Genomic DNA, 21,978 nt, shown 5'->3' on the forward strand with positions numbered 1-21,978 from the left:
AACTCTTTAGGTATCTCCAGATCAGGCATTTTATACAAACTAGGTTTTAACTGTTGGAATTATTATGACGTTCATTTTAAATTGATAACGTATCTGTTCACTTCAGCTAAAATGGTTCTGGCCAAAGCATGGTGGTCTAAAACCCCCAATGTGCAACAAGTTAAAAATAAAATGTCCTGGATTTTGGTGAACGAAAAGATGAGAGCAATATTGACTGCTTCGGTTCCTAAATCTAAAAAAATATGGTCACCATGGATTGAGCATTATATAAATATAGGCTGGGATCAGTCAATATTGACCATATATTCAAATTATTAATTATGTAGGCTGTAACATATGTTCCCTTTCCATATGTGGGAGTGTTAGCCGGCCTGCCTCCTGTCCCTCACCTTTCCTTGGTCTTTGTGTTTTAGTGGTTGTCGATATTGTATGTAATATGTTAGAAGTATTTGGGTATATATGTCACGCTTAACTGAGTGGTAAAGATGAAGTAGGAAAAGTAAACTATAATTAAAGTAAAAATACACAGTGTTATTAGTAGGAGAACTGGTAAAGAAAGGTAAACCCCTATTGTATTGTTAAGATTAAGGGAGTAATAGAGATTGAAACAATAGGGTATGAATAATGGTCAAAAGATGAAGTATGGAAGGTTACTTCCTCTCACCCTATATATCACAGGGGGATATTATATAACATACACAATTTTAAAAAAGATTTAGATTAGGACTCACAGGTCACAAGTAGAAGTAGGGTTTGTATAATTTTGTTGTATTGGAGTGAAAGGTATTCATACTTTTTCTCCTATTATTGATAAATTAGTCACATGTTTGTTTTGAGTATTCTAATAGATAAAGGGTTACAGTAGATAATTTTGTCACTGAAGAATATATAAGGGGAGTGTGAAGGGGGAAGCAGTCTATAATGTGAAAATGAATTAATTAGGAGTATACTGTTTATTGAGATATAATATTCTTAATAAAAGATAGAGATTGAGAACTGAGAAACACTAAAGGTTGGGATAGACATATATAGTAAAACTTGAAGATTGTGTTGTATAGAGATTATTTCATTTAATTATGATTTGTTGGAAAATGAATATTGAATGACACATTTTATATTGGCTTGTTTATATGAATAAAATGAAAATTAATAAAGAAATTGAAACAGAAAAAAAAAAATAATTGAAAAAAATGTATACAACTATTCATGTATTTAATTGTTGAATATTGATATATCTGCATATCGAAGATTGATACTATACAGCAGTGTTTCTCCGGGTCTTCAGGGAACCTCTTCTGTAATCATTATATCTAAATTGCATAGTACTGTACATTAGTGTGGTGGTCAGTATAAAGAATGCCTCCTACATTGCTGGCTAGTGAAAAGGCAGCCAAGATGGCTAAAGATCCTTGGTATTTGTTAATCTGACATGGAAGTCACAAACTACTTTTAAAATATTAGCAAAGTAATAGATGTATAGATGGCTTAAATTTTCCTGGCCTTTGTATAATTAACATACTTGTGTTTGACTGAACATAGGGGAGAATTTCAGCTATGCCACCAACTTGTGTAGCTCTTACTGTGCAGCTTTCCTTTCCTTTCAGTTTGACAGTTTTTCTAGCAAAGAAAGACAGCTCATTGCAAGTCCAAGTTCACAGTCACAGTCTACTCAGGGCATACTGAGCATACTGTCTCACAAGACCATTTATTGATTGTTTATGGATTTTCATAGCACTGGTAACAAAATCTAGAAGTTTATGGTATCTAGGTCTGGAGATATTAGAGTTGAGCTATTGAACTTCTCCCTAGATTAATAATCGATTGCCCTTTCCTGTTGCCAGGAAGATTTCCATGAAGATTTCAATAGTGGAGAAGGGGTACCAAAGCCAGACAATAGATATTTATCTCTTAAAAGTCACACAAGGACAAAGAAAAGAGATAACTTAATGGATAATTCCAAGAAAAGAATGGATGCCATGGGCCTGTAAACAGAAGAAGCCTGTGGGGTTGGGCTCAGGGCCCAGTCTGGACGGGGCTTAGGGTCTAACCAGTTTTGGGGCCTATGTCTGGTGGGGAGGCCTATCTTTCAGTGTAGTTGACTACCTTGGGATGAGTTCATTTAGCCAATTTAATTACAAAGACAGAAACCCGTGTCTGCTCTGAAATAGGGAACTGTCTGAGGAGAGTCTGCCTTATCCAAGCAGGGTGGAAATTTGAGTTCTGATACCTATGGAGATGGGCTGATATTAAGGGATATGCCTTTGAACTAGATAGAGAATAAAGTATTTGTGCCCCAGCATTGTCATTGGCCACAGTCAAACTTGTAGTCATTGGTGTCAGTGGTCACACTCAAACTCTTCAGAATTGGTGTCAGAAGCGACAATATTTACCCTTAGAATTGTTGTCAGTGATGGGATTAATACCCTCAGCATTGGTGTCAGTGGCCACAATAATAGCACTCCAACACTGGCATCAATAGCTGCAATGGTGTCAATACCCCCGAAAATATCCCTTAGCATTGGTGTCAATATGGTAGTAACCTCAATAGGGTAAAATTGCTGCAACTTTCACCACTGCTAGGGATAAATAGAGATGCTATAGATTCTTAAATGCTAAACCACCTGTAAAGTATGAGGTTCACAGATTACTCATCTTTTTCATAGTTTTTAATGTTTAAGTCTCCTACAGGTATATACTTCAGAGGACTATCTTATTAGGAACCACAGGTTACCCTGCAATGACATGATATCTCTCTCTGTGACACCCTTTTTAGCATAGTAATAATATGATACATCTGTTACATTTTTCTTTTATCCGCTGCAAGAAAAATGTAGCAAATGTATCATATTACTGTGCGTGTTACAGAGTAAGAGATACGTGCCGGGCTTCTCAATGACTGCGAGTGTGCGATCCCCGCGGCACCATAGGGTAATTAACCTGCAGTGCTCCGGGGATTGCACACTGAGCTAATGTAATCATATTACTGTGCATGTTACAGAGTAAGAGATACTTGTGTAGTGCCCGGGGATTGCACACTGAGCTAATCAAGGCTGCAATCATTGAGAAGAGTGTGCAATCCACGGGGCACTACAGGTTACTTAACCTTTAGTGCCCCTGGGATCATAGTGGAACTGCAAAGTTCATCTGCAGTTCAGTTCACACGGTCACATGACCGTGGGAACTTTGCAGTCACAACTGTGACTGCAGGCGATCCCCGGGCACTGGAGGTTGAATGGGGACAAGTTTCCCCATTTATTGCATCTAGTGCCCTGTGTTCTTGGATAGAGAAACTCTATCCAAGAACACATACAACTAGTAAAGGGCTGCAAGAGCAATCTGATTGCTCTTGCAGCCCTTAATAGTCCCTAAAAATAACCCGAATTCTCCCACCATTGACTTCAATGGTGTTCGAATTCGGCATTTGATCACCCAAACAATATCTCACTATTCGACTGAATAGCTGTCGAATTGAATAGTGAGATATTTGACCAACACTAGTTAGGACATTTACCGCTATCTTTATAAATGATATAGAGTTTGGGATTAAAAGAACCATTTCTGTGTTTGAAGATGACAAAAAACTATGTAAAGGAATTAAGTTCATACGGGATGTCTATAATCTACAAGCAGACCTGGATGTACTGTTTGATTGGGCTGCCAAGTGGCAAATTACATTTAATATAGATAAATGTAAAGTTATGCACTTGGGGGCTAACAACATGCATGCTTCATACTGTCTAGGGGGAATACACTTGGGGAGTCAGAAATGGAAAAGGATCTGGGGTTTCTGGTAGATCATAGACTTAATACCAGCATGCAGAGATGGAGACATAATCCTGCCCCTGGACAAAGCATTGGTCAGACCACATCTGGAATATGCAGTCCAGTTTTGGGGGCACCATTTCACAAAAAGGACATTGTGAAATTGGAGAGAGTGCAGAGAAGGGCAACTAAACTAATAAAAGGAATGGAGGAGCTCAGCTATGAGGAGAGATGAGCTGAACTGAATCTTTTCTGCATTGAGTAGTGACGTTTTAAGGGGGATATGATCACCCTGTGTAAATATATAAATGGTCCATATAAAGAACTCTCTTCCCCATTATTCACTTTGAGATCATTACAAAGAACAAGAGGGCACTCTTTGCGTCTGGAGGAAAAAAAGTTTAAGCTCTGGATAAGGAAGGGATTCTTCACTGTGAGGTCTGTGAAAATGTGGAATCGGCTCCCTCAGGAAGTAGTTTCAGCAACTACTATAGAGTGCTTTAAGCACAGAATTTACCTGAGCATTAAGGATTTAAAGTAAAAATACCGGAGACTGTTGATCCAGGGAACATCCGATTGCCTCATGGAATCGGGGAAAATGTTTTTTCCCCTGTTGAAGCAAATTGTACCAGGGTTTTTTTGCCTTACTCTGGACCAACTATGGCTTATATTGTTTTATATCTGGGATATGTTTATTTCCCTAGTGGTTGAACTTGATGGACTTATGTCTTTTTTCAGCCTAACCTACTATATAACTATGTAACTCTGTTCTATAAACATCAATGTCTGGCCTATAGAAAACAGAGATAAGGGTACTTGGGTAAAAATATATAAAAATCCAGAATCATTTGTTGTTTTTCTTCCCAGAATGTTTGGATTATTAATAATATAACCTCAAAAACATTTTTTTCCTGTGACTGCCTATTATTGCCCTGAGGTCAGTTCATGTACCTGTATCACATTCCAGTTTGTATGTTCACCATGTTTAGGGCCAGAAATTTGTAAAAGAGTCCAAAAAAAGTATGTAAAAATATAAGCAAAAGCCACACGGTCACTAAGCAATACGAACACACATACATACACACATACATGCACATATACCTCTGACATACCGTAGATCACAGCGCTGTACAAAGATCAGCGGTGCACTCACATAAGTCATATGTCTAACAATTTTGGTTTAACTGTTTCCATGTGTTTCCTAGTGATGACATACATACATACATCCAAATATAGCACCGTCATATAGCACAGCGCTGTACAAAGATGAGTGGTGCAACAGCTGAGTCTCAGTCATATGTATGGAAAGTTTGGTTGAAATGTCTCCATGCATTATCGAGTGATGGTAAAACATACACACATACATACATCCGTTTATATATATATATATATATATATATATATATATATTGGAGAGGAGAAGTGCTGCAACATAAGAATACTAATAGCAATTTAGCAAATCTGTGCATTATATACATGTAGTTATATTTAAGCAAGTTTCATAACCTGTATGGTGAGCTGTAATGCACAAGCAATTGGGGTGCAACAAGAAGATGTCACTTTACTGTTCTCATGGAAGATCAACCCTCTCAACCTCCATTTCTTTCCTTCACTCTTTGCTCATTCTTCAGCAAACTCCAATACTGTAATCTCCTTCCAGGCTGCAATGCTGAGTGATCAATCAGCAAGCCAAACACTGTGACTTGAAGGAGGTAAAATAAGCCCTTACCCCTATATAAAAACATGCACAGGGATTTGATTGAGTGGTAGCATGGACATTATAAATGGATGGGGGTTGTCCTTAGAAGAGAACATAAGTGGGCAAGTGTTTTTTTTTTTAGCCAGGTATGTAATAAATATTGAGCATCAGCATTTTGTACTGATTTCCAATTTCTCCATATAGCCTGTTGTAAAAAGTCTGTTTTTTAGAAAGTTCAATAGCTAAAGCTTACAGTTTTACACACAAATTAGTGTGTTAGAGCTTCTCCTTTCACATGGCTTCATCTGAGGTTTCAATCACATTGCACAACTGAAAAAGAAACAAGCCTCTTAGCTACCCCATAGTACTGTGCAAATCCTCTGCTATGTAGTAAATGTTTACTTGTAAAACAAATTCAGGGGAATAAAAGAGGGAGCATAATGTATACAAACCTTTGACAAAGAGTGGGTGTCTAGCACCCACAAAGATTGTAAAGTAGGGGAGTGCTCTCCTTGATGGTGTCTGTATGGTGCAGCATTTCCCACTGACACAGGAGCAACACTAACATGATGCCATAATTCATCCCACTGATTACTGACACAGGGAATCAATTCCTCCCAAAGACCACTGACTCTGGGAAGGCACTACATAAGATTTTAGACTATTTAGGGTATTTGCGAGTTGAGGCACCAACATTCAAAGAGAAGATTTGGCTTGCAGTGTTCCATTTTGTCCTAAAAGGGTATTTATTAGGCTTAGGGTCACTCCAGGTTTATCAAACTATGCATCTGGTTTTGTGCATAAAAATCCCAGGTCTGTTGGAGCAAAAATAAAAAAAAATGGTTTTGTTTAAAAGAAAGCTGTGGACATTTTTTTGCCTAAAATATCTTTGTATGTTGTAGCATTACCTGCACTCTTTACTGGAAACTGGTGATTCAATATTGGGTGGGTGCCAAATATTTTTTTAAAAAAAATGGTACAACTATCACACTTACACTATGACCATTTTAGGTGAGGAACATAGCAATTTACATTTTACATCACATAATACAAAAAAGTACATGTAATAAATAGGCAAAGAGAGTGCTTTAAATAAAAAAATATACATTTTATTTAGTTATTAATAATTATTGACAGAAAAAATTCATAAAATAAATACTTAAGTTCATATTTCAGTTTTATTGATTGCAGCATCCTCCTAATTATTTGCACCCACACTCATCTACAACCATATCCTCATAATGTCTTAGCACAACATTGTCATTATTATCATAATATAGCATAGAGATGGGTGATAGCTTAGTTGGAGCACAACAAGGCAGTGGTGTATTTTCCGGCTCTACAGAGTGTACCAGTGTCTGTATGACAGCATGGTTAGTACCCTTAAGCATCTCTGTCAATGGGTATGGGCACTCTCCATGACAATAGTTGGCCATGTAGCCCCGTGGAGCAATAACCCAGTTTTGCCAGCCAACATCCTTGAAGTCAATGTAAAGACGCTTTTTTTTGCAGATGTTACTGGGAGTTGGCATTGAAGACTCTACACTTCTTTTGGATCTTGTGATTTTGCAGCTAGTAGGGTCAAGGGAAACCGTGAGCAGTGATGTATGGATAAAGGAATGCATTTCCTCACATAGTGGGGTGATTCTGTTGAATGTTTCCTCTCCATCTGCAAATATTTCCATTACTAGACTCATGTTGTTCTCTCTGGTGGCCCAGTCCTGTGCCACCTTTGTCAGGTTAAATTGAAAAGGCCTGTGTAGTAGACGAAAGGATTGTGTAAAGAGAAGCTTCCTGTTTGTATTATGGTCTCTCATTCCTTTTAAAGACATATGGAGTGGCCGGTACAACCGAAGCTGGAATTGACACCCATGGTATGTGTTGTGCCTGAACTTTATCTCAAGCTGGCCAAGGGTCACTTGCTCCCTTTTTTCAATTACAGAAATATCAAAGAAGAGATGTTTCTTGAAACATCTGGATTCATGTGGTACCTCATTCATGATTAAAGGTCCTGTGGAGAAAAAAAAAGGAAAAATATTCTTTTAATTTATTTGAACATAAATATACATAAATATCACGGGCAGCACGGTGGCTCAGTGGGTATCACCCTGGCCTTTGCAGTGCTGTGTCCTAGGTTCAAATCTCGACCAAAACACTAATTGCATGGAGTTTGCAGGTTCTCCCTGTATTTGTGTGGGTTTCCCTCATTTACACATTCCAAAACCATGCAGTTAAGTTAAATGGCTTTCCTGCAAAATTGACCTTAGACTGTATTAAAGACATATGACTATGGTAGGGATGTTAGATTGTGAGCTCCTTTGAGGTACAGTGACATGACTATGGACATTGTACAGATCTGTGTAGTATGTCAACGCTATATAAAACACTGTGTAGTAATATTAATAAATAGATAAATATATATAAAATTATGTACAGTCCTCATAGACAACTAAAATTTTTAAATTAGACAAACAGTTTTTATTCCTTAAGTTCTACTTGGTGATCAGAAAAGCAAGCATGATTGGACCACTGTTGATCATCTATTGCTAAACACAAAGATTTGGACTGCCAAGGTGTATCTAAGAACATATCTTACTACAAGGATGACAAAATCAAATAAGCAGTAGGAGGAATTGGGTGAAATAAATTTTAAAGTTTTATATTATGTTTGCTAAGGGTCAGATCTACATAACTAAAAACAAATAGTATTGCACTTTGGTAGTTAAAAGTATACTGACACTTGCTGCCTGTTTATTTTAAGAGAAAGGAGGCCAAAAATCAGTCACCAATAATGACTGTAATAAACATTTAAACAGGTCTTATTCAATGCAGTTCATTAAACCTGAGTGCTACAAACACAATTTAGATTGAAGTATATAAATTATTAATCTATTTTGTTTTCTTACTTTTATCTTTGTAGTATCTAACAATGTTTCCTGGAACTTGAAGGCCTTCCACCCTGCACAGATTTTCTGTATTTACTCCTTTTTCGAACAGTTTCCAAAATGCCTTTGGTACAGGGCCAGGAGAGCTTGGCTTGGGTCTTCCATTTAATCCCAAGGCTTTGAGCAGCATCCTTTCCTGAAATGGTAGCTCAGTGCAGTCAACCAACAAAATGAAGGCTAGAAGAAAAGAGATGAAAACCACAAAGATATCCATGGTGCTGCTACTCAGTAATCTGCCTTTCTGCTCCTAAACCAGTTCTTAAATACTATCTCCATCCTCTGAGGTGTGAAATCTGGCAGCTTTGGTTAAAAGGCCGTCATCCTGTCTTCTCCATTTTTAATGTAAACAATCACATTCCAAAGGTAAATTACAACTTTTGAGAAAAATGATAATAAACTTTGTGTTTTTATGATGTATATACTTTTTAATTTCCATAGCATCATTTTCACAATTATAGTTCAAGAACAATGGAATTCCAAGAGAAGTTATAGCTTTTCCTGATCCAGACAAAAAAAGGCCAGACCCAGAAACTAGTATTAAATGTCTATTAAGCTGATCAGATTTATAATATGGTGGCTAGAGATGTATATACAATCTAATCACTCTCAGGCATCACTCTTGACAACCATGCACATAAACATGAACACTTGGTGCAAGTAAACATCCAAGAATATTTCTGTCAAGAGCATTGGAAATTGGAGGACAGACTAAAGCTGCGTACACACCTGCAATTTTTCTCGTTGGAAAGGATCTTTCACGATCCTTTCCAACGAGAAAAGACTGCACGATGCATGAACGATGCTGTACATACAGCACCGTTCATGCTCTATGGAGAGGGGAGGGGGAGAGCGACGGAGCGGCACCCTGCTGCGCGCTCTCCCCTTCCCTTTCATTAGGATCGGTCGTCGTCCATCGTCCATGGATCCGCCAGGACGACTGTACACACGGCAGATTTTCGCCCGATAATTGGCCGATACCGATTATCGGGCGAGAAAAATTTGCCGTGTGTACGTAGCTTAAGTGCAAGTCCAACCTGGTAACTGGGTATCCCCATACTGCTAGACAAGAAGTTCACAAATTACAGATAAAAGTAATAATATCTGCACCATTGTATTTCTACTTTAGTATACACAACTTTTGCAGGACTCCTATTTTTAGTCTCTTACAGGTTTCCTATGTATAAGCACATTTGTAATACTGTTTAGATTAGCTTCTTTGTATTCTTAGCTACTTTAAAAGTGAATAGTAAATAATTAAAAAGATAAAAATATATTTAGATTCAGTAGTCATCTCATGTTTGTGAACAGTTTTGCATGCTGATCAATAAAGGTTCTTTTGTTTTATAGGTTTTCTAATATATGGCAACACATCTTGTTCCTCAGCTGTATACAAACTGAGAAATGTGTAATTAATTACTCTAGCCTCCTTTAAACAGATATAACTGAACACATAACTGGCCCTAATACATCTTTGGATCTATTGGGGGGGGGCAACACATACAGAAACCCTATCAGCAATAGTTCAATATAATTACATATCCAATGTTTGCATCATCTTTTTATCTCTATGAGTTCTATAGCACCTTTATTTTTGTTTGCTTTATGGAAAACATACAGCCTTTAGAATTCATTTTTTAACTGTACAATGGATTACCAGTGAAAGGAAAATTTTATCATCTTCAATTCACAATATATTTTTTATTCTATAGTTTCCCTATTGGCGAACCACACCCCTCCCCCATGTCTTCATTGCCACATACTGAATCCACACCAGTACCATGATCCGGACAACAGATTTTGCCCACAGCCACCAACAGTGACTGATACTTCCCATTCCATTTATCTAACAGGGGTTCATCTTGAAATACATGAATATGCCAATAAAGGATGCAGCCCATGCAGATGTATTTCCCAAATACCCAAAGTACAGCAACATGCACAGTCATTAAAAACCTACATGCATGAAATAAATGCTTAATCACAAGACTTAAACTTGCAAATAAACACTTTTATTCTATGAACTGACTTTCCCTATGACAATCTTTAAAACACCCCAGAAACAGTATCCCTGTTCGGATAAGGCAGACCCTCCTCAGACAGTTCCCTATTTCAGAGCAGTCATGGGTTTCTGTCTTTGTAATTAAATTGGCTAAATGAACTCTCTCATCCCAAGGTAGTCAACTACACTCAAAGACAGTCCTCCCCACCAGACACAGGCCCCAGGACTGGTTAGACCCCAAGCCCTGCCCAGACTAGGCCCTGAGCCCAACCCCACAGTCTCCTTCTAAACTCAAAAGCCCCCCATAACAACAAAAATACACTTACCTTCAACCCCGCAGTCCAATCCAGGTCTCTTCTATTGCGTCCTGCGTCGTCCTGGCAACCCTCTTCGGGCCGGAGAAAACTTGAGTTCTGATACCTATGGAGAAGGGCTGACATTAGGGAGACGCCTTTGAACTAGATAGAGAAGAAAGGATTTGTGCCCCAGACTGAGTCAAACTCCTAGTCATTGGTGTCAGTGGTCACCTCACACTCCTCAACATTGGTGTCAGAAGAGACAATATTAACCTTTAGAATTGTTGTCAGTGGTGGGAATAATGCCCTCAGCATTGGTGTCAGTGGCCACAATAATAGTCCTCTAACACTGGCATCAATAGCTGAAATAATGCCCAACAATGATGTCAATACCCCCAAAAATATCCCTTAGCATTGGTGTCAATATGGTAGTTACTTTAATAGTGTAATATTGCTGCAACTTACACCACTGGTAGGGGTGAAACGTGATACTATAGGTTGTTACCTGCTAAACTGCCTGTGAAATATGAGGTTCACAGATTACTCATTTTTTTCATAGTTTTTAAGGTTTAAGGCTCCTACAGGTATATACTTCAGAAGACTATCTTATGAAAGCCTATTCTACAAACATCCATGTCTGGCCTATAAATAATGAAGGTTAGAGCGCTTGGGTACCAATTCATAAAAATCCAGAATGATTGGTTATTTTCTTCCCCAGAATGTTTGGACTAATCATAATATAAGCCCAAAACATTTTTTTCTGTGACTGCCTCTTATTGCCCTGAGGTCAGTACATACCTGTATCACGTTCAAGTTTGTATGTTTACCATGTTTAAAATGCATTACTATCCTATTGATCGCAGATGCTTGGACGCCTAAGGATTTCCATTGAATAACATAATTGATTTTATGATTATTATTAAACAGGTCAGAAGTAAAAGGGGAGAAGAATAGAGGGATTAAATAGGGAGTGAAGCCGAAGTTAGGTAGGTGACTTTTCATCATCGAGGTGGCCTATGGCCATCAAACCCGTGCAATATATACTCGTTGGTAGATCCAAGCAAGTTTCATAATGTGTATGGTGAGCTGTAGTGTACAAGCAATGGGGGTGCAACAAGAAGATGTCACTGTTCTCATGGAAGATCAACCCTCTCAACCACCATTTCTTTCCTTCACTCTTTGCTCATTCTTCAGCAAACTCCAATACTGTAATCTCCTTCCAGGCTGCAATGCTGAGTGATCAATCAGCAAGCTAAACACTGTGACTTGAAGGGGGTAAATAAGCCATTACATTAGCCTTGTATAACAACTTGCAGAGGGATTTTTTTTTGCCAGGTATGTATTAAATATTGGGCATTAGCATTTTATACTGATTTTCAATTTATCCATATAGTTTGCTGTAACAAGTCTGGGTATTTTAGACATTTCAATAGCTAAAGCTTACATTTTTACACACAAATGAGTGCATTAGAGCTTCTCTTTTCACATGGTTCCAACTGAGGTTTCAGTCCCATAGCACAACAGAAAACAGCCTCTTAGCTAACCCATAACACTGTACAAATCCTCTGCCATGTAGTAAATGTTTAAATTATGGAGAATAGAAAGAGGGAGCATAATGTTTATGACTCATTAAAGACACCAGTGGGGCCAGATTTACATCTCAGTGTCTCATAAGCACAGAAAGGCTGGCTATTCCTGGCTCCACAAAGTACATCCGACAAGAAACCCATCCTGATATAGACACCCGTGGCTGCATCTGCTGTCCAACCATCATACCTGACCTGTCCTCCCTCCTCCTGCAGCCTATACCATTCCTGCTTTGGTGAGTCCTGCTTCCTTGAGGCATTATTACAACCACAAACTAGTAGCCTATGTCTTCCTGCTTGATAGGACACTGTTGACAGCACACATGCTGGATATTGGTGCTTCCACTGGCATTATGCTAAATGACCTACCCTGACCAAGCTGGGGGGCTTAATATTGGAGATAAAAGGATTGAGGGAGAGCATGGTAACATGGCTCCAGCCATGTGCATTGTAGCAAATCTGGACCTCGATTTTATTGAACTTTTTAAAAGATTGTATAAATACATATGTAGGAGACTGCCTTTTTCTATCTGCTTGCCGAGTTGTAACTTTGTAAATTGCAAATAAAGTTGTTGAAGTGTTTCCTGCCCCTGATAGTGGCCTTAGAAAATAAGGAAATGCAGGAAGTACAAAGGCAAAGATGAGAACATGTGCTCAGCCAGGGTAGGTGCCTGCATTCCTTCCAGAACACACTGACTGCTGTATCTGTGTGTAGTCCAGTATTATATCATTACCCTCTGTATTAATGGGGTATATGTGATATCTGTTATCAGAGATCACTTTGGGATATTCCTACAGTCAGTGTATCAGCTATATACACAAATATATATTGGCTCTGCCCTTTCAGTTATCTTTGCTGATCTGCACCCTCTGTCTAGTTACATCTAGCAAAGGTTAGGCATCTGATGGCCCATAGGTAGCAGAGGTCCAGTTGCATTGGCAGATTAGTGTGATTGCTAGGGTCTAAAGCTACGTACACACTTCCAATAATTATCGTTGGTAAATGAACGACGAACGATCCTGCACGATATCGGCGAACGATCGTATAGCACCGATCCTGTACATGCAGATAACGACACGATCGTTCGAAGATATTGTACACACAATAGATGCGATCGTTTGAGCGATACAGGAAGTGACGTGCACGACAGGAAGTGAACGAACGTTCGTCCATCACGCATGCTCAGACCATGGACGATCAATGAACGACCGTACACACGATAGATGGTAAACGATTGTCGCCCAATCCGATCCGCCGGTCCGGTCGTTCATTTCCAGCGACTATTCTCGTTCGTCGGCGTCGTTGGTTACTTTTTTTACAAACGATTTTTGACCAATCGATCGTTCGTCGTTCATTTCCAACGATAAAAATTGGAAGTGTGTACGCAGCTTAAGTGGTAGTGCAGATAGATTGTTCCTGAACTCCAGAGACTTTGCCTGCATCCCTGCAATCCAGGATCACAGCATACACAGCCCAATTGCCAGTTGGAGGATCTCCTTGCTGCTGTTTTCAGGATCATTTCATGAGGACATCTTTGCTACAATCAACTCCAGAGGCCTCTGCAACGCATCCTGACACAGATCATTACTGGAGGTATTTGTGGTTATAGACTGTATATACATCCGGGTATATCTGTGCAATATTCTCCTCAGGACTCTGCTATGTACTCTGCTATGTGCTTGATTTGTGTACTAATTGATGTTTATGGATTGTAAATATTGGTATTACTGTTTTGAGATATAAAGTTTACAAATACTCCAACCTGTGTGTTCATTTAGCTGCAGTGGGTAATGTTGTATGCTGGGTGTAGTGGTTCCTGGGGTGTTGTTTTATATTGCTGTTATTATTTCTGGTTAATGTCCCAGGAAGGCAGCCCCTCTGCTAACAGAGACCCTGTCCTGGGTGGAGGCACTGCCAATTTTATTATCCTCACTCTTCCACATAGCGAAGGCCCAGGATCCTCTCTGTTATCTACAGGTTAGCGCCATATCCTGGTTTGTGGGGTCATTTACATGCCCCCCCCCCCCCATAACAGGGCTACACATACATGCATATGCAATAGAAAGACATACACTGTACATGCATTCATTTTAATCAAAACAAACAATTTTCCCCTGACATTTGTCCCTGTTGAAAGACGTTTTTTTTCAGGAAGTATGCTCTTTGGTATTGACTGGATGATCCCATTCTTTTTCAACTTCTAGCTCTTAAGGGGACAGAGTTCTTAAATTGAAGATTTACGTTTCAGGACCAAATACTGGCAATCTATACCATTACATCACAACCTGGTACTCCCGTTATTTTCCCTGGAAACTACAATATTTCAAAGGACCAACCTTAGATTCCTAGGCTTTTCAAACTACAATAAAAACATTGAAATTTTCTGCCATAATGCATATAGTCCAAATCACAACACACAGAAAATGTCCCCAGGAGGTGCCTAAAATAAGAAAGCAGCTCAGGCTGCAATACCTACCCTCAATCTGTAAATGCTGTCCTAGTTATGGGTTTAATACCATATGGACAGAAAAAAAATCTGGAGAAAAGTTGCAGGACACCATGAACCCACTGCCAGAGGGGCATCACCATTGTGTCCTTCACTCACACTGCAATGAAGCAGAGACTGACCCAGAGAATCAAGCATCAACCTGAAAACATAATAAATAAACAGAACTTTCAGGGAGGCTGGTGGTCGTCAGGCATACTGTTGGGGATATGTAACATGAAATTTGTCATGAGTTTGCCATGTAACATGCTACCAGTAAATTTTAAAAAAAGATTATTGTTTTTTTTATGGGGGGGGGGGGTAAAACGGGGTACAGCTATCATGCCATAATTCATCCCACTGATTACTGACACAGGGAAACCATTCCTCCCAAAGACTCTACTTGTCTGGGAAGGCACTACATAAGATTTTATACTTAAAAAAAATGGTATTTGTGAGTTAAGGCACCAACATTAAAAGAGAAGCTTTGGCTTGCAATCAGTGTTCCATTTTATCTTAAAAAGGTATTTAGTTATTTATTTAGGGTCACCCCAGGTTTATCAAACTATGTATCTGGTTATCTGGTTTTGTGCATAAAAAGCCCAGGTCTGCTGGAGCAAAATAAAAAATGGTCTGATCTAAAATGTCTTGAAAACAAAGTTATAGACAGTTTTGTGCCTAAAATATCTTTGTAGGATGTAGCATTACCTACACTCTTTACTGGAAACTAGTCATCCATTATTGGGTGGTTGCCAAATTTTTTTTTATAAATAGTACATCTATCACACACTATGATCATTTTAAGTGAGGAACATAGCAATTTACACTTTACATCACTAAATACAAAAAAGTACATTTAATTAATAGGCAAAGAGAGTGCTTTAAATAAAAAAACAACATTTTATTTAGGTATTAATAAATATTGACAGAAAGAATTCATAAAATAAACTATTTACAGTCTACATTTCAGTTTTATTGATTGCAACATACTCCTAATTATTTGCACCCACACTCATCTACAACCATATCTTCATAATGTCTTAGCACAACATTGTCATTATTATCATAGTATAGCATAGAGATGGGTGATAGCTTAGTTGGAGCACAACAAGGCAGTGGTGTATTTTCCGGCTCTACGGAGTGCACCAGTGTCTGTATGACAGCATGGTTAGTACCCCTAAGCATCTCTGTCAATGGGTATGGGCACTCTCCATGACAGTAGTTGGCCATGTAGCCCCGTGGAGCAATAACCCAGTTTTGCCAGCCAACATCCTTGAAGTCAATGTAAAGACGCCTTTTTTTGCAGATGTTACTGGGAGTTGGCATTGAAGACTCTACATTTCTTTTGGATCTTGAGCTTTTGCAGCTAGTAGGGTCAAGGGAAACCGTGAGCATTGATGCATGGATAAAGGAATGCATTTCCTCACATAGTGGGGTGATTCTGTTATCTGTTTCTTCCCCATCTGCAAATATTTCCATAACTAGACCCATGTTGTTCCCGAGGGTGGTCCAGTCCTGCGCCACCTGTGTCAGGTTAAATTTAAGAGACTTATGAAGTAGACGAAAGGATTGTGTAAAGAGAAGCCTCCTGTTCGTATTGTGGTCTCTCATTCCTTTTAAAGACATATGGAGTGGCCGGTACACCCGAAGCTGGAATTGATGCCCATGGTATGTGTTGTGCTTGAACTTTATCTCAAGTTGTCCGAGGGTCACTTGCTCCTTTCTTTCAATTACAGAAAGGTCAAAGAAGAGATGTTTCTTGACACACAAGGATTCATATGGTACCTCTTTCATGTTTAAAGGTCCTGTTGAGAAACAAAGGAAAATTATTCTTTAAATGTATTTAAACATAATTATAAACATTTATTTTTATAAATATATATATTTATATGTATGTATATATATATATATATATTTATATATATATATATATATATATAGGGCAGCACAGTGGCCCTTGCAGCGCTGGGTCCCAGGTTCAAATCTCGACCAGGACACTATTCGCATGGAGTTTGCAGGTTCTCCCTGTGTTTGTGTAGGTTTCCTCTGGGTTCTCTGGTTTCCTCCCACATTCCAAAAACATGCAGTTAGGTTACTTAGCTTCCCCCCAAAATAGATCTTAGACTGTATTATAGACATATGACCATGGTAGGGATGTTAGATTGTGAGCTCCTTTGAGGGACAGTTAGGGACATGGCTATGGACTTTCTACAGAGTTGTGTAGTATGTCGGCACTACATACATACTGTGTAATATATATATATATATATACAAACACACACATACACACTTATGTAGTAGAATCATCATAGACAACTAAAATATTTAAATTAGACAAATTTTGCATTTCTTATTCCTACCTGGTGATCAAATAAGCAAGCATGATTGGATCATCATTGATCATCTATTGCCAAACACAGAGATTTGGACTGCAAAGGTTTATCTAAGAACATATCTTATTACAAGGATGGCACAATCAAATAGGCAGTAGGAGGAGTTGGGTGAAATAAATTTTAAAGTTTTACATTATGCGTAAACTTTATGTCGATTTTACAAATAGTATTGCACTTTGGTAGGTAAAATTATACCCATAATTGCAGCCTGTTAAATTCAAAAGAAAGGAGGCCAGAAATCAGTCACCAAATTATTAAGCTGAAGAAATGATGTACAGGAGTGTAGCTCTAATAAACGTTTAAACAGGTCTTATTCGATGTAGTTCATTAAACCTGAGTGCTAAAAACAAGATTTGGATTGAAGTATATACATCATTAATCTATTTTGTTTTCTTACCTTGATCTTTGTAGTATCTAACAATGTTTCCTGGAACGTGAAGGCCCTCCACCCTGCATGGATTTTCTGTATTTACTCCTTTCTCGAACAGTTTCCAAAATGCCTTTGGTACAGGGCCAGGAGAGCTTGGCTTGGGTCTTCCATTTAATCCCAAGGCTTTGAGCAGCATCCTTTCCTGAAATGGTAGCTCAGTGCAGTCAACCAACAAAATGAAGGCTAGAAGAAAAGAGATGAAAACCACAAAGATATCCATGGTGCTGCTACTCAGTCATCTGCCTTTCTGCTCCTAAACCAGTTCCTAAATACTATCTCCATCCTCTGAGGTGTGAAATCTGGCAGCTTCACAGAGTGGGGAGGGGGAAGTTAAAAGACCATCATCCTGTCTCCTCCATTTTTATTGTAAACAGTCACATTCCAAAGGTGTGTTTTTACAATGTATCTATTTTTTATATCTAATTTCCATAGCATCATTTTCACAATTATAGTTTAAGAACAATGGAATTCCAAGCACCCTGGGATAGTATTGGCCCTAAGTCTAGGTTTCTGTGATGCCCATAGTGATGGATGTAAAACGTGCCATAGATATGTCAGGATGGATGCATGTTTAGGAAGATTTACAGATCTATATTAGGTCTAAACAAGACATGGTTGGCTATTTGTGTGTAGCCTATGAAGTAGGGCAAGAAAATCATGAAAAGTAAAAGCCTATCATAGACAAACAAAATCTGGTCAGAAAGTTTACCAGTCTGTCTTATCACTATAGCTCTTTAGAAGGCTTGTCTGGCACTTACTGCAGTTGTCTAATAGAAGTTATAGCTTTTCCTGATCCAGACAAAAACAGCCAGTCCCAGAAACTATTATTAAAAGTCCATTAAGCTGATCAGATTTATAATATGGTGGCTAGAGATGTAGACACAATCTAATCACTCTCAGGCATTACTCTTGACAACCATGCACATAAACATTAACACTTGGTGCAACTAAACATCCAAGATTATTTCTATCAAGAGGATTGGAAATTGGAGGACAGACTAAGTGATAGGTCCAACCTGGTGACTGGGTATCCCCATACAGCTAGACAAGAAGTTCACATAATACAGATACAAGTAATAATATCTGCACCATTGCATTTCTACTTTATAGGCTGTAAACACAACTTTTCAAGGTCTTTTATCTTTAGCCTCTTACAGGTATCCTATGTGTAAACACATTTGTAATACTGTTTAGATTGGCTTCTTTGTATTTTTTGCTACTTTAGTGAATAGTAAGTTAATAAAAAGATACAAAAAAATAATCAGATTCAGTAAACATCTTATGTTTGTGAACAGTTTTGCATGCTGATCCATAAAGGTTCTTTTGTTTTATAGTTTTTCTAATATATGGCAACACATCTTGTTCCTCAGCTGTATGCAAACTGAGAAATGTGTAATTAACTACTCTATCCTCCTTTACTCAGAAATAACTGAACACATAACTGGCCCTAATATGTCTTTGGATCTATTGGGGGGGGGCATAACATACAGAAACCCAATCAGCATTAGTTCACTCGCACAATAATCTCTATCGGTTCTGTAGCACCTACGTTTGTTTTATAGAAAACATACAAATTAAGGTTTCATTTTTAACTGTACAATATATTAACAGTGAAAGGATTAATGACCCAGACAACAGATTTTGCCCACGGCCACCAACAGTAATTGATACTTCCCATTCTATTTATCTAGCAGGGGTTCATCTTGAAATAAATCGATATATATTTAACGTACAATTTGATATTGGATAAGCAAATAGGCTCTCACACCCTTCTCCAATAACTAAAAAGGTGGATTCTACTGATAGAAAATTTGAATCTATTTAATCTATCAAATTATCTGTTTGTCTATGGGTTTCAGTTGACACCCATTTTTAACCAATCCTGGAAAAATTGTCATTCAGGCATTGATAATGTTAAATTGAATGGCTTGGTGCTAATGTTTTCTGAGTGAGGTGCTTGCAAGCTCCATGCATAACTAAAGAGCACAGACAATTCCAATACATATATTTTGTATTATGTCTTACATTCAGTGGGCCTTATTTAATAAAGTTTTCGAAGACTGGAGAAGATAAACTATCATGAATTAACCTGAGTGATTCAGCATTCTTGGGATGGATCTGGTCCAGGATTGAAAACTGCTTTTGCCATTAGTTTGTCAACTAATAATACATAGTTAATAATAAATCAATAATAATAATGAAACATAATACATTTTCAGAAATTATTTCCAGGTTTTCTGCATTATCCAGGTTATCCCATGAATATTCCTTTTTTTCCAGTTTTGGAGAGCTTCAAAATATATTTCCAATGTGCCTATCGCCAGCATTAGAGCAATGTTTTATTCACAATATGAGAACATTATAACACTGCTCTTATGATGGTAAACAAGTTGTATGCTTGCTGGGATTGCCCCTTATGGACCTCCCCAAGTCCCCCCGTCAGCTTATTACACATATTTTAGTGGCTGCTCGTACTCTAATCTCCACCAAATGGAAATCCAGACTGCCCCCCTCTATGGAGGATTTGTATGCTCGTATTCAAGACATACGTCTGATGGAGTACCTCACTTCCCTCCTCCGAAACAGGGTTGCGAAATTTGAACAGATATGGGAACCTTGGGATGCCTACTATACCAGTCTACAGGTTTAATATGTCGCTGGTTCCAGATGGCACTGTGCTTCCTATCCACCTTTGTTTTTTTTCCCCCCCCCCCCCCCCCCCCCCCATTCCCCGGCTTAGCTTCGTTTTTTCTTTTGAACTCATTTCTTGTTTTCTGTTGTTTATTTATCTGTTGTTTCCGTATTTTTATAGTCTATGGGGTTTGATAGGCCGGTACAGTACGGCCACTGTTTTTTTACTGTTACTTACACCAGAGTTTTATGTACCATTATCGGATGTACCTATCACCCTGTATGCTGTGTTTACTAGATGTGAAAATGTTCAATAAAAATTCAGTTTCAAAAAAAAAAAAAAACAAGTTGTATGCAGTTTAAAGTGGATAGCTCTATAATACTTTGCTGTTTGTGTGCAATACACAAGCAGTTTTTTTAAACATTAGAACCGTGAGGATGAAATGAATATTTTTTATGGCTCAATTGCCAAAATTTAGAGGTAGGAATAAACCTCTTCTTTATTGGATCTCTGATGGAATTAAGATATGTGGATACCATTTGTTTAATGAAGGTTCCACTGTACTTTGTTGAGTACATCATGATGGAAACCTTATTCTTTATTTTATGTTTATTTGCTGTTAATCCTGACTATAATAAACAGTCTGTATGGATCTACTGTCAATAAAGGATGCAGGTGTATTTCCCAAATACCTAAAGTACAGCAACATACACAGTCTTTAAAAACCTGCATGCATTTTGCATGAAATAAATGCTTAATCATAAAGCTTAAGCTTGCAAATAAACCTTTTATTCTATGAAGAGACTTCCAGTATGACAAACACCCCTAGAAACACCGTGGAAACAAGTGTTGATGGAATTATCAGTTTTTGAAAAGAGGAATTCCATTAAGATCCAAAGAGAGGTGGTAATCTGATTGTTTGCAAAGATCAGAGCTAAATAATTCCCCAATTGTGTCTTTGTGAATCAGCTGTTCCTATGTCAGGAGATTTCCAATGTGTCTGAGCTCCACCAGTTTAGACTTCACACCAGATAATAGATACTCAGCATTTCCAGAGGTGTCAGTGCCATGACCTTCCTCTGACACCCTCTAGCCTAGTTTGCATGGCTAAGGAGCTTGTTATTCTGTGAAAGGGACACTTGCAGTTGTTGAGAACAAACAATAAAATCTGTCTCTACTTCTCTTAATTAGCTGTTTTAATGTTTTGTATGTATAGACCTCCATGTACCCCTTGTTATTATCCTTTGTTATCATCCTGGCTATTTCTAGCTCTTTGAGTATGCAATTTCCAAGAGAATTGCTCTATCCAGATGCATTATACAATACATATTTCTGCATTTTAAAGCACAAGAATGCAATGTCAATGTATAATTTTCAGGAGAGACATTTACCACCAAAGTATTGCATTAAATACATTGTTTTAAGTGTATTGCTGTGCAGTTTGCAAGTCTAGTCAATTGAAATGGAGCAAATGTGACAATGTTTGTCCACACACATTTAACCATTGCTCTGAAATTAATCTTATCCCCCCTAGCATTCTAATTCTGTCTGTATTTTCACACAAAAAATTTTTGAATGGAAATGTATATTATAAAGTTTTCTTTGTTTTCGGTTTAATACAGGTATTTTGTATTGAATCCAATACTTAATTATTTAAATTTCCTGCCCCACCGATGCATGCAGCAACATCACCGGGAAATTCCAGAGAATATTTCTGCAGTCACCGGCTTGAGATCGAAAAAAGAAGTGT

At 38.1% G+C, this 21,978-nt stretch overlaps 2 protein-coding genes across 2 annotated transcripts; both read right to left on the bottom strand.

Annotated features, from left to right (window-relative positions):
- Window positions 1-6,663: 6,663 nt before the first annotated feature.
- Window positions 6,664-8,703, bottom strand: LOC140327715 (derriere protein-like). The gene is made up of 2 exons (XM_072407074.1): window positions 8,368-8,703; window positions 6,664-7,472 (listed from the first exon to the last, which is right to left on the bottom strand). Exons 1-2 carry the CDS (start codon window positions 8,618-8,620, stop codon window positions 6,664-6,666), a joined length of 1,062 nt encoding a protein of 353 aa, XP_072263175.1. The 5' UTR covers window positions 8,621-8,703.
- Window positions 8,704-15,499: 6,796 nt separating this feature from the next.
- Window positions 15,500-19,036, bottom strand: LOC140327714 (derriere protein-like). The gene is made up of 2 exons (XM_072407073.1): window positions 17,564-19,036; window positions 15,500-16,578 (listed from the first exon to the last, which is right to left on the bottom strand). Exons 1-2 carry the CDS (start codon window positions 17,814-17,816, stop codon window positions 15,770-15,772), a joined length of 1,062 nt encoding a protein of 353 aa, XP_072263174.1. The 5' UTR covers window positions 17,817-19,036; the 3' UTR covers window positions 15,500-15,769.
- Between the last annotated feature and the right edge of the window lie 2,942 nt (window positions 19,037-21,978).

The sequence above is a fragment of the Pyxicephalus adspersus genome, chromosome 3 (genome assembly GCF_032062135.1).
Source record: "Pyxicephalus adspersus chromosome 3, UCB_Pads_2.0, whole genome shotgun sequence".
NCBI lineage: Eukaryota > Metazoa > Chordata > Amphibia > Anura > Pyxicephalidae > Pyxicephalus > Pyxicephalus adspersus.